This window comes from Nestor notabilis, unplaced genomic scaffold, assembly GCF_000696875.1.
Source record: "Nestor notabilis isolate BGI_N333 unplaced genomic scaffold, ASM69687v1 scaffold8316, whole genome shotgun sequence".
NCBI classification, from domain to species: Eukaryota; Metazoa; Chordata; class Aves; order Psittaciformes; family Psittacidae; genus Nestor; species Nestor notabilis.
This window is the reverse complement of record NW_009932329.1, coordinates 4,303-17,511: the sequence shown is the minus strand read 5'-3', so window position 1 is coordinate 17,511 and position 13,209 is coordinate 4,303. Positions and strand designations below refer to the sequence as shown.

Sequence of the window (13,209 nt, the reverse complement as noted above, 5' to 3'; positions counted from 1 at the left end):
GCATTACCTTTTCTGTTCACAGTGCATTTTAATTTATTACTAAGCACAAACCACTGGATTAGTACAATTTATAAGCAGCATGGATCAAGATCATGGAAATACTTTAGAGGATGGTTAGCTGCAGCTCTTTGTTACCTATTTCAAGATTTCATTTGCTCTTTATGTGTGATTTGATAACACATGATTATGAAATTCAATGGGTCTAGAGAAATATATATGGAAATAGGATCTCCATGCCTAGAACAGCAAGCTATCTTCTTCCACTTGTAATGTTACACGTCTGATGCCGTATAAACAAATGAAAAGGGAAACCGGGTTTGGAGCATGGCTTTTTCTTCCTCTCCAGTTTCAATAGTAAGTAAACAGCAGATCTGCTTTGCACTCATTCTTTTAAAAGGCTTCTCTCAATACCTTACTTTCTGCTCTATGACAGTCCCCTGGCTACTTTTTTTTCTTGACACCTGGCAGTGCACAGTTGTTCGCCTCATCTTTACCCAGTCTTTCCATGATTCCACTTGCTTTGTCAAACTATTCTTGTTCTCATACTCTTCTCATTTCCAAACTAAACAACATAATTTTCTTGTCCTGTGCAAAAGCTACCACATCAACTCTCTTATTCCCAGCAAAGACTTTGAATGTTTCTGTTATCTTCTGCTTCTTATGTGAAGTGTGCTACGCTCTTCAAGGTCACTTCACTCTGCCGGTTTATTTACAGGACCTTTATTTTCCACTTTCTTCCAGCGTATTTTTCTTGATCTTGGAAGCTCGTTTGGATCACTCTGTAGTTCGAATAATGTAGACCACACAGGCAGTGCTCAGATGACAAATTCATTTATTTCTCTAGCTTTTGAGGCCTCCTGAGTTAGAGAGCACTGAAGAGCGGTATGGAGATCCCAGACTGCCCGCACAGCAATGGAAAACCCAACAGTTACATCAATGCTGCATTGCCCCCTAGAGGCCACTCACACGTTAAGGATCAAAACATTATCCACTGTTACACGCACATTCGGGGGTTTAGCGTCCTTTGTCGTCATTTGTTATCAAAGGATATGATAGGTTTTGTGTGTTCACAGTATAAGCAGTGAGATGCCAGACAACCGAGGCAATAATCGGTGACAGCAGTTGTGTATGCTCCTAAGGTATGCAACCAGGGTTGCTGCTTCATTACGGTACGTGCTGGAGAGCACTGACATCGTCTCAGTAGACAAGGCAAAGGGAGCAGGTGAAACAGATGGAGAAAAGGTGAAATGTTTTGACAAAGACCAGTCTGCTGGCCATGGCAGAACTGCGTCTACCCAGCTTCTCCGTGTCACCAGAGGCAAGATATTTGGATGCTGTAATGTTCAGCTGATGGGATTGGGGTGTTGTTACATTTGATTCAGATGACCCAATATGCCTTGTGAAACATATTATGAAATTACTTGTTTGCTAAAGTGTCTTTAAGCTCATTTAACTCCTCATGATTTAGAAAGCTACATTACCCAAATGCAATGAAAAATTCATTTCTGATGCATAGCTATTGCCAAAATAATGATTAACAGTGGTAATCGGCTTTTGTCTTTCTTGCTGCATGATTAAAGTAACAGAAGTTCGTGAAGACCCGTGAGTCATCACTTGGACTTTCCCTGTCCACCCCAGAGTGACAGGCTCCCAATCTGCCTTCACTTCCTTAAAGCCCAGCTATTTTTGTGGATTCACAACTATGAGCCATTATCCAAAATGGACCATCACATCATCTTTACAGAATGCAAATAAAAGTCATTGAGAACTGCATCTCTCTCTAGTCGTAGCTCTGCTTTCCTGTTCTGAGTATTTGCTCAGAACTGCCAAATCTCATGCACAAAGTGTAAGAGTCACTCCTTTGGCGTCTGTCTCACATACCACCACTGTAGTTTTAACTTAGCATTTGCACCCCCTCTCCCCTGACATGGTGAGGCCATGAAGGAAGAGGTGAGCACTGCAGCAGCATGGGGCTTAAATGTAGGTCTGCTGTGCTCAGCTGATGGCCAAAAGCTGCTGTGTCCGTCACATGTCATAAGCGAAGCAGCAGGGAGCACGTTATTGCATAACTTGACATAACACCTCTTTCAAGGTAGGATTCTAGAGTGCTGAGGGACCTGTAACCTGCCTAGAAAGACAGTGTGTTTCCATTATGAGCTGTAAAACAGTGAACACAAACCAAGTTTAGCAAAGAGCTGTGAAAGAGATCTCTGTGGGTGAAGGGTTTTCCCTGTAGAAGAATAAATGGGTGGGAGGTAATCTCAAGCAGAAAAGAGGGTGACAGCATTCCACCAAAACCCTGCAGTAAATCTCTCTCCTAGCCTTCTGCTATGTAGGCACAAGTACAGATACTGCACTCTCTGTTAGGATGCTGCATCTGTCTCCCTTACGGCTTGACTGACTTAATTCCACCCTACAGCTCCTGGATTCCCTTTCCACATTTCTAAGCTACACATTAAATCCTTTTCATCCTCCTGGATAACTTATTCAGTCCTGTCTCCTCATCAGTCTTTGTTCTTCCTTAAATTTCCCTATTTGTATTCTCCACCCCATGTTTTTTATCTTCCACTTTTATCTTGTTCTCTGTCCTGTTCTGCATCACAGTACTGTCCTACATACTTAAGTTCATCTTTTGCCTTTGAAGTAACAGGCCATAAATATTATAGCTTGTGTATATCATCTCCATCTATGTCTATTTCAGTGTTTCTTTTTGCATTTACGATAATCTTTATCTAATGAAGATTAAAAGTCCTGAATTCTTTCCACCTCTTTCTGTCTCATTTATTCATCTGGGCATTGCTGAATTTCTTCGTTGGTTTTGTTAGTTTCTTTTTCTATTTCCAGTTCTTTTCTGATGATCCACTTGGATAGTCAGTGTTTCAAATATTTAGTAATCTGAAACAATTTCTAAGTTCTAGTTTTATTTCACACCAAATTTCAGTCTATGATTTCAGCCCTGCATGTATGTACACTGAAAGTAAATAGCCCTTCTCCTTCTGTCACCATAGAGTCTGACTAGTTATAGTGAGGATTTGACTGTGGCTGATTAAAACCTCTGCTTGCTTTCCACTAGTTCTTCTTGCTTTATCAGTGCCAGGCAGTGTGTATCTTTTCAGAGTAGCTGATGTCTGTCGATTAGTATTTTATTACTATGCTGTATCTTAGGCTGGGGTTTAATATCATATTTGATCTTGCTATGTGTACTCTTTTCCTTCAGCTCCTTCCTAATAACACACACCCTGATTCTTCAAACATTCGCTTTTCTTTTTATCTATTGGGTTATGCATCAGGGCTGTTATTCCTGCTTTGTTTGGCAGCTTGGGTTGTTTGAAAGATCTTTCAGCATCATTCATCTTTTGGGTGTGCTGACTTGGGACTTTGATAAGGCAAGACACCCATGCTGCTGGCTTACACTTGGTTCAATGTCACATTAAAAATTTAAGCCTCATTAATATAAAGAGGAGAGAGCACTCCTTGTTCTTTCAGTAAAGTAAGTTAGGAGGGCTTTAATGTCATGACTATACTGCTCAAAGGAAAATGAATTATTAGTTCAGTGGCACTGGCAAATTGTGATTCCTCATTAATCCACTGGGCTCACAAAGCAAGGATGAGAACAGAATAGCATTCCTTCCTCCAGCAATGAGCTGCCTTCTCTTACCTGGGTTCAGTGGCTGTTTCTTCTTTGAGACAACCAGTGTAAGAGTCTGACAGCCCTCAGCTAAGGAAAAGGTGGTTTTGTCCAGTGGATGCATGTCCCCCACAAAGTACCCTGAGACAATTTATTTGGTTTATTTCCCTTGTAAAATACTGAAATTACTACATAATCTCCATGTGCTTGTTTGACATGACCTGCACAGGTCTATCAGAAGCAGATATTACTCTTCATACTAAGACCTGCACAGGTCTATCAGAAGCAGATATTACTCTTCATACTTTTTTTTCACTACAAAGTGTCATCAAGCCAAATCAGTTGCTGCAAGCACGGCTTGCAAAGGAATGCGCAGAGTCTGACTTTTTCGGATATGGAGCAAACTCATCTTTCCTGGATTAGTGGCTGTCTTAATACAAAGATTTCCAAGTGCAATTCTATGTATGGTGCTTGTTACACAGGCAACGACACCAGCGACCACATTGAACCCTTTTGATCTTAACATTTCTAAATCTGCACTCAGAGCTTTGTTAAAACAGACCAATAAATGGTCTATGAACTTCTAGAGGATAAAATATCTTTCTTCTTTATTTAGAAGTGGAAACTGTAAGATTTTCTAAACAAATGGCTCTTAACATGCCAGGAAGATGCCTACATAAGTAGCTGGAAAAATGTTTTCAGTAAACAAATTGCTGCTTGTCTAATAGTACTTTGCAGTGTAAGCTCAGTATTAATTTTCTGGAGTGGTAGCTCATCTTTATCACTTAGCTTCAGCATTCCAAACAGAAATTGTTTCCATAATCTGTCAAAAGAGTTTCTGGGCCATTATTACTTTAAATGACTAGTAAGAAATGAACAACCAAGACAGTTAAGTCAGTGAAATTTATACTAAAGATACAAATTTCTGCTTATAATCCACAATAGTTTCTGGATTTTGTTTTCTGACTATAGACAAAGATCTAGTTCTCCATACAAGTATTTCCATGATAAGGCAACTGATTCACAGTGTGGAATTGTGGTAGAGAGAGAAAATTATTTTAGCCTTATACATTTGCAACAGCACATCCAGAAATAGGAAAATAGGTTCATTTAAGCATTTGAATGGGTACAGTTAGACCAGTGTTTGCAACCAACGAAGTGAGTGGAGGCTTAACCGATACTCACATGGTAATTTAGCAAATCTGTGGGATGGGTCAATCCTAGCACAGTGTTTAAGACTTTAGCAGAGAATTCTGTCATGCAACTCTTAAATAAAAAAAAAGGCAGCTCAAACAATCGAAGTTGTTTGTTCATTTTCTTCTCTCTTTTTATTTACCTGCATCCCTCAAAAGCTGTGTGTGACATGCAGTATCCCTTTGCCCAGGAAGCTGGATGTCCTTATAAGCACTGCCTCTTATGGCAGTGTGGAGCAGTGGTATTTCCACAAGAAGCAATGTCTCTGTACCTGTAGTAGTCTTTTTAGCATGAAAATGATCTCTCAACACTGCAGCTTCAATCTCTGGAAATAGGCCAAAACGTATCTATTGCAGCACATGAGCTGCACAATGCTATTTGTGGTAATATTATGCAGAGGTTGCCCTTGCTGTACTTCGATCAAGCATTGGAAGGAAATGGGATTGGTTTTGTTCCGGCTACCCAAGTGTGTTCTCTGAAAGCTTAACTAGATGAAGAGAAAACGTCCATCTATATTGACAGTGAACTAAAGAAAGACTTTCACATACCCTTCATTGTATACACTAAAAGCAGCTGCTGAATTGCCTGAGAGATTATTGTACTTACTTAGTCATAAAGGAGACACTTAGCAATCAGTATTTGGAACCCAGACAGAACTCTAAAACTTAGAACTGCAGTCTGGATGAGATTTTTTTTCACTTTCTAAAACGTTGTAGAGAATGATGACATTGTCATAAATAGGAAAATCTTAAATATTGGAGTGGAGCCAGGTTTAAGGCTCTGCAGGAGTACTTTGCAGATTCCAGAATACAGATTTCACTTCAACGACTTACCTGGCCATGACAGCTGATGTGCATGAGGGCAGAGCAGAGTCTCTCCCTGCCGCAGCTATGCCAGCTCTCCAGCGCTACCAGGCATAAACCTTGTCTCTTCCAGTAAAGTAAGTGTCAAAGAGAACAATCATGGTAAAGTTGGTTTATGTGCACCTTTTTTGGTACGTTAATCTTTCAGCTTTCTGTAATTCACACCTATTACATATTCACAAATGGGTTTATGCCACCTTATACATTTACAAAGTCATGCTCTCCTGTTGCATTTGAATTCAGCCCATATCATGGAAAGTAAGACAGCAAATACCTTCTGTTCTGATTTACCTTGTTCTGCCTGAGAAAAAACAAACCTTTTATCATCATTTCATGTATTATTACTAGCAAGTTTCTGAAGTATACACTAAAATTCTAGACTGCTGTACTGCACCCAACTTCCAGAAATGGTATAAGATTTAGTATCTGCTTTGTCTGAGGCTTCAAAGAGCATCTGTTTCTGCTTTGCTTATAGGAATAAAATCCTTAGAAACAAATTCCAAATCACATTTTGAATGTAATCAGTAACAAAAGAGTAGCAACGTTTTTGGGGAGGAGATTACATTATTAATCTAGTAGCCCACTTTATTTGATATTAATCTCTTTTTCTACCAGTCTGTTCCGTGATATTCAGTAGCATCATGATATTCATATATTATTTTGTTCATATAGTGTTTACAGAACCCTAGTAAGTTCTGCTTACTTTTCTGTAATTTTTTTTTTAATGTACTACTGTTGAAATGTAACTGGTTTAACTGGATAATATAATTGTACAGAAAAAGCAAATAAAGTCTGTAGAATTTCATGAAGAATAGGTTATTTTGTAAATTGCATGTCAGGAAGAAGACCTGAAAAACTAAGCAATTTGTAGTTCTAAGGAATAAGCAACCTTTCACTCCAAACTTTTTACTGAAAGGATGATATATAAAGAAATCAGAAGTATCTGGATGCAGAAAGGCACAGTGTAATAAAGGACAGCACATGACTGGAGAAAGATACTCTGCAAAAATGACACCATGATGTTCTGAAATTGCCTTTCAGTGGCAATTTATCAGTTATGTTGAGTAAAAAGCCTTGGAAGGTCAACTTAGGTTATAAGAGAGTATTATTTCCATTTCATGCATCATCATGACAGATTAAGAACATAAAGATCAAATCACTTTTGGATGCATTTGCATAACTCTACAGCCTTCAGTGATGTAGCACTGTTTCATCTGCCTAGATAATTTACGGTGGTTTTGTTTATAAAATATCCCATGGATTTCATGATTTCATTATGCATCTTTCTTCTTGGGCTCTCTCGGCAGGAGTAAATGGAATAAAATGTACAAAAGAACTGGGTTTGACAGTAAAGGCAGCAAAGTCATTCTGAACGCACTAGGGAAAAAAAGAAAAAAGAGGTATTCAGCTGAATTTGGTGGGAAAATTGCAGTACTTATTTAAGCAGAACTGGACAAATCGTTTAACAAATTAGTAGGCTCAACTTTCACATAATTCTAGCTCTCACCTAAAAAATGTCTTGAGAAAAAAGAAAGAAACAGCAAAAATTTCCTTTCAGTTTTGCAGCCAAAAGTCTGTTTCCTTTCCATAACACTAAGTTTAGGTTTTTTTAAAGGAAGCTTTTACTGATAAAGATCTTCAGAGCAGCAGAGTTGTCACATGCCATTTTAATTTGCTCCTCTGGTAACTTGCAAATTTACGTTGTTTGGTTTGTGTCTGTCTGTCAATTCTGTCCACAGGGTCAGTGGACTTTCTCCTTTCATGGGAGACAACGACAACGAAACCCTAGCCAATGTCACCTCAGCAACGTGGGACTTTGATGATGAGGCTTTTGATGAAATCTCTGATGATGCCAAGGACTTTATCAGCAATCTACTAAAGAAAGATATGAAGTAAAGCTGTCAGACTTCATACACTTTCTATGTTTCCATTTAGTGGAACTTGACATTCTTGTTTCCCCACCGTGAATCTCCATGTTGACGCAGGCACCTCTGGCAATACTTTATAAGGAGCTCTGTGTGCCTGTCTGTCGCTGTGTGCAGCTCTCGTTTACGTTACGGCAGGGTGCAGGGTCTGAACGCAGCACTTGTAATCGCCTGCTCATTCCGCTTTTCCCTTCCCTCGCGCAAGATGCACACTGAGGTTTTGTGTGGCTACTGTGATCTCCACTGTTGTGTGACACAGATTCCTGCATGGCACATCTTGATCTGAATGGGTTGCAATTTTGCCAGATTTATTTCCATATATTGCTTTTAAGTGCAGTCCCTGCGAGTAGGCAGCTTCCCTATAAATCCAGTAATTGGGCAAGGAAAAAAAAATCAGAGTGGGAAGCCCTCTTTACAGCACTCTGAACAAGGGAAGAATATGTACTTCTTCCAACCAGTTTGCGATCAGATGGTTGGAGAACAGAGGGTTGTTTATCTGTATACCGTGAACAAAGTGAAGAATAGGTGTGGCTTGAGTAGAGATTGGGACATTACTGTTTAAATGTTCGGGGCTGCAGGGAAGGAGGGTGTCAAGTGATGGGAAAGGGGAAATCTGTGTAAGTGAAGGAGAGGAAATCTGGGACAGTGTTCTGCCAGCATGAGGCAGCTGAATCATTGCCACTGTGGCTCTGCTGTATGTGTTCCATGCCTAAGACATATGGCTTTTTGTGCTTTGTTTTAGAATGTTTTATTAACACTTAAAAATGCACAGTTTTCTCTCAGAAAAATGTACAGAAATTGTGAAAGTGAGTTTAAGAAATAAGCATGGCTGGGAGAGCAGTGCCATGTGATCTATGTTGCTAAATTTAAGAAACAGAAAAATCAGCTTTTGGAAAAGAGAGCACAAAATAAAGTTACAGCAAGTAGGTTCAGCTGTGGTTAATGGCAACACTGATCGGTCTTTTTCTATAAAAACAGGAGTCGCTTAAATTGTACTCAATGTCTTCAGCATCCTTGGCTGCAAAAAGACACCAAAACCATGGAAGCCAAAAAGCTTTCCAAAGATAGGATGAAGAAATATATGGCCAGAAGAAAATGGCAGGTAATGAAGAGGACATAGAATTGGGCTAGTTATCCTAACAAGTCTCTTTATTTCTGATGTTTATAATTCTGAGAAACATGTCATGCCGGGTGGTTTCTGTCGCTGGTGAAAACTCAAGAGTATGAATGCAGTAAAGCAGGTTTGGTTTCTACAGGAGAGCAGTAGGAGCGTGCTTGGCTGCATACATATAACACGTGATGATTCCATTTTGGGCTACTAAAAGGTATATGAGTTGAAGTATAGTTTAACTTGTTCTTCTGGGGGTCTGGCCATCTCTCCTCCCTGCCCTCTCAATGCCGCTGGAGGGCTGGGGGATTAAATTATCCTTAACAAACCTGAACAGCTAGGGAAAAGCTTATCCGCCTGGCCTCCTTAAAGCGATCCCATTTTGTGGCAGTTTCATTTTCCTAAGCCAGTAGTTTTGTCCTATTGGAGCACCAAGCTTCTTATGGATTTGGTCAAATTGGTCTAATAATTTTCTTTGACGTATTTGGTCTTCATATCTTCTTTTTTCTTAATGCTGAAACTGTTGTAGCAGATCCATGTGTGCTGTTCCGATAGCTAGGGGAGTTATGTATAAAATCCTGGATCCAGCCTTTTGAGTAGCCTACAAAACATTAAATTATGTAAATCTACCTTACATTTCCTCTTACATTCTACTGTACATGTTTCTTAGGAGGTCATGCAAGCTGTACAAAATACAAGAGTTTGTACTAGAGGCAATGTAGTGCAAGCATATTTTAGTATCCTGGTGGTTGATTCTTGAGCCTGTCAGAGATCTGCTTCCATCATGTAGATGGTACTTTCTCATTCATTTCGTACTAGCTGGGTATTCATCCCTGATGAAACTCAGTCCAGCCCATATGGCTGTCGAGAGAGCCGTCCGCCACCAGAGTGGAGTTCCAGTTAATCAGGACATAGCTTTTTTGCTGGCCCTCCTCTTGCACAGTGCGTTTTATCCGCAGCTAACAGAGACATTCATTTAGGTATGAGTTCATCAGAGGAAGTTTATATCTGCAACTAAATTTGGTAATTCAGACCAGCCTGCTCTGTGTCTCCTAAAACAACAGAGCTATATATAAGCAGTTTGTCCAACAATTCCAACGAGGTTTGCGGAGATCCCAGATAATTTGTCCGAAGCACAATTGTTACAGAAAATCACATGCCTGTTGGATTGGATTGATCAGAAGCCTTTTATGTTATGTCTTAGAAAACAGGCCATGCTGTCCGAGCAATAGGAAGACTTTCGTCCATGGCAATGATTTCTGGTATGAGTGGGAGGAAGGCCTCTGGGAGCTCGCCCACCAGCCCTATAAACGCAGACAAAGTAGAGAATGAAGGTAAGGAATTTCGCTGCACCCTGTTTTTACTTCTCTCTGAATCAGTCTTCCTAAAACTTTTAGCAAAATGCTAGAGACCAATCAGCAAGTTAGTTACTCCTGCACACTCTCTCTTGCTCTTTTTTCTTTTTTTTTTCTTTTAAAGAAATTATTAAAAAAATCCATTGTTTTCATATTGTTCTGCTACCGAAAATGCCCCTGTCTAAGTACAGGCAGTAAACTCTTCTCTTTTTAAAGCCAAAGAATTAAGGCAGATTTGTCAGCTGCACTTTCTGTCAGTTTGGGAATGCATGTTTATATAAAGATTACAGTGATACAAGGGAGCAAGCAATGAAGTATTAACACTTGCTGTAACCAAGACATGCACTTTGCACTAACCATGCTCCTCACACAGGGGCATTTTAAGAAAAAAACCCAATGTGTCTACATTATTTCCTTATGTCCCCATTTGAAACGTGGACTGGTGGTGTGTAACAATTGGAGATGCAAACGTGTGACACTTCTGAAAATCAATCAAGTCACTTTAACATATCCATAGTCTGCGGGCCTGACAGAGGCTGAACTCATTGCCCCTCTGACTAGCAAAAGTCCAGATTTGGTTACAAACAAATTCAAGGGAAAAATAAAGATGATTTGTAGCACGGTGGCCTGCATTTCAATTTCCTTCTATTTATGGCCTGGATCTTTGTCCAGCTGCGAAAGATTGGCACAGAACTAAGCAGCTAACGTCCTCACTGTCCCATTAGCCTTCCAGAATTAAGTGAAATAAAAGATGCTTTCATTACCAGCTGGTAATTAAAAATTAAAATGCATCTTTTTGAGAACGTGCCCTGTAAAATCATTAATTATCTCTTCCCTGTTCTCCAGATGCTTTCCTTGAAGAAGTGGCTGAAGAAAAGCCCCATGTAAAGCCGTATTTTACTAAAACAATCCTTGACATGGAGGTTGTGGAAGGAAGTGCTGCTAGATTTGACTGCAAAATTGAAGGTACTTTGATTAGCATATCTGATTCTTTCTGTCCTTCTTTGCCTGCTTTCTGCATTGTGCTGCTGTTTAACTTTTTCAGGTTTTTTCTATATTATTGTTGAGTTGATGCCATTTTGCTTTTATCTGCATGTCACAGCATGAATGTGTTATGGTAACAGAAATTATCCAGAGCTGCATGGGCTTGTTCTGTGCTTGCCACAGAACAGCGGACTCCAAAAGTCATTGTGTGAATCACGAATTCAGCATAGCAAGTGGGAACAGTAAGATGATTTTTGAGGGCAGAAACAGTAACACAAGATGCAACGTAGTATCATAAAATTGCAAAAGTACACTCTTAGAGAATGCTAACCAGAAACCAAGAATAAGCAGGAAGCCACTTGTCTGAAATGACAGACGAGTTTCAGGTGACCTCAAGATAACTGTAAGCCTTGTATTACAGGCAAAGAGCTCACTAACAGTGTATTTGCATGAGAAGGAACGACAGTATCATTGTGCTGGTTACGAAAGTAACATCCAGAAAATACTGCACTGTTGTTTGGGGTTTTTACCTACAAGTTCAAGAAAGAAAACTCAGACTGAAATATACAGATAGAAAGACCAAGCTTCTAAGAAGGCACCTAAGGAGTGTGGGCTTGGTCAGCTGAGCAGTCTGAAGGCCAAGACTGCTGGCACTTTTCTTGCAATGCGATTGAAGCTGCTGTATGGATGGAAATTAGCAATTAGGAAGAGAAGAGCTGTTAAAGCAAAATGGATTGTCAGTACCATACTGCATGTGTTTGAGCTAGACAATTTCTACTCTTAAAATGAGGTTCAGAAACTGCCTCACTGACCTTCTGCTTGTTTGTTTCTGTGCCCCTAATTTCTTTCACTGCCTGTGTTTCCCACCTCACAGCGGAGATGTGAGGATGGATTATTGTTGCTGATGGATGCTCAGCGTGAGGGGTATGTGCCAAAGTACTGCATGGAATGAAATATACAGATGTACCACAGCTGATGTTGCGAACTTTCCAGTGTATTGCTGTAATCTTCACTGTGTATTAGGGATTATTTCTGCTCAGTGGGAATTCATCCTCCCATCGCAGACCAGCACTTGGCGGAGGCAACAAGCCTTCAATTTGTTACAGCACCCAAGAGTACTGTATAAGGGATTGTTCTCCAGCACATATTGTACAGCCTTGCTCTGGAGGCTTCGAGTACAGCAAAACCATTCGCTTCACAAAAGGTTCCAAACCTCCTGTTCAGATGCATAATCAAAATGCTTTCCTTAGACTCCTTTGCTTATCGTGACAAACACAAATGGGAAATGGGAGCGCCATGCTCACCGTAAAGGATTGTAGGAGGAGGAAGATTCAGAATAGCCACAATAAAGCCACCTGAGAAGGATGTTAAATTGTTGCCAAAAACACCTCACCCTCGGTAAGGGTAAATTCTAGACCTTGCTGTTGGGAAGTGTGGTTTCCACAAAAGCTGCAATGTCAGGTAAGCCTCAAAGAAGCTGTCAGGAGTCCCTCGCTGGCGGCTGTCCCAGACACACAAAAAGCTGTCTGCAGCCACTGCTGAAGCAGTGCAAAGATGAATCCAACGAGTACCTCAGTGCTAGCTTTCCATTTTTTGCTTTTCATAATAAAGTTGTTTCAGGTAAATGTGAAGTAAAAGCACCTCACATCATTTACATTTATCCTAAATAGAATTCAGTGAAATATTTGTATATCAGCATGCTGGCATGTCCATACACAGATGGGGAATTAGAACTTAAAGTAATAAACAATTATAGCTTGCTCATTGCAATTGCTGTTCTCTCTCTGCACTGTTGCAGGCTATCCTGACCCTGAGGTAATGTGGTACAAAGATGACCAGCCTGTCAAGGAGTCCCGTCACTTCCAGATAGATTATGATGAGGATGGGAACTGTTCTTTGACTATTTCTGAAGTATGTGGGGACGATGATGCCAAATACACCTGCAAAGCTGTCAACAGCCTTGGGGAAGCCACATGCACCGCAGAACTCCTCGTGGAAACAATGGGAAAAGAAGGAGAAGATGAAGATGAAGAGGAGGAAGAATGAAACAAGGCTCAAAGAAAAAAAAATTAAAAAAATATATTTAAAGACTATCCTTATAAGGCTCAGAAAAAACAAGTTATCAAAAGCACCTTGTGTGATACATAGGTCT

At 40.1% G+C, this 13,209-nt stretch overlaps 1 protein-coding gene across 3 annotated transcripts in view; it reads left to right on the top strand.

The window, feature by feature from the left end:
• MYLK (myosin light chain kinase) overlaps positions 1-13,121 on the top strand; it is a 74,738-nt gene extending 61,617 nt beyond the window's left edge. Inside the window, exons 13-17 of one of the 3 annotated variants that reach the window (XM_010016329.1) lie at positions 7,425-7,577; positions 8,589-8,712; positions 9,923-10,064; positions 10,920-11,039; positions 12,856-13,111. In XM_010016329.1, coding sequence (XP_010014631.1) covers positions 7,425-7,577; positions 8,589-8,712; positions 9,923-10,064; positions 10,920-11,039; positions 12,856-13,103 — 787 coding nt within the window. In that variant the 3' untranslated portion in view covers positions 13,104-13,111. Of the gene's footprint in view, positions 1-7,424; positions 7,578-8,588; positions 8,713-9,592; positions 10,065-10,919; positions 11,040-12,855 lie in introns of those variants that run through there. The other 2 variants (XM_010016330.1, XM_010016331.1) reach the window with 2 other exon arrangements.
• Positions 13,122-13,209: the final 88 nt, after the last annotated feature.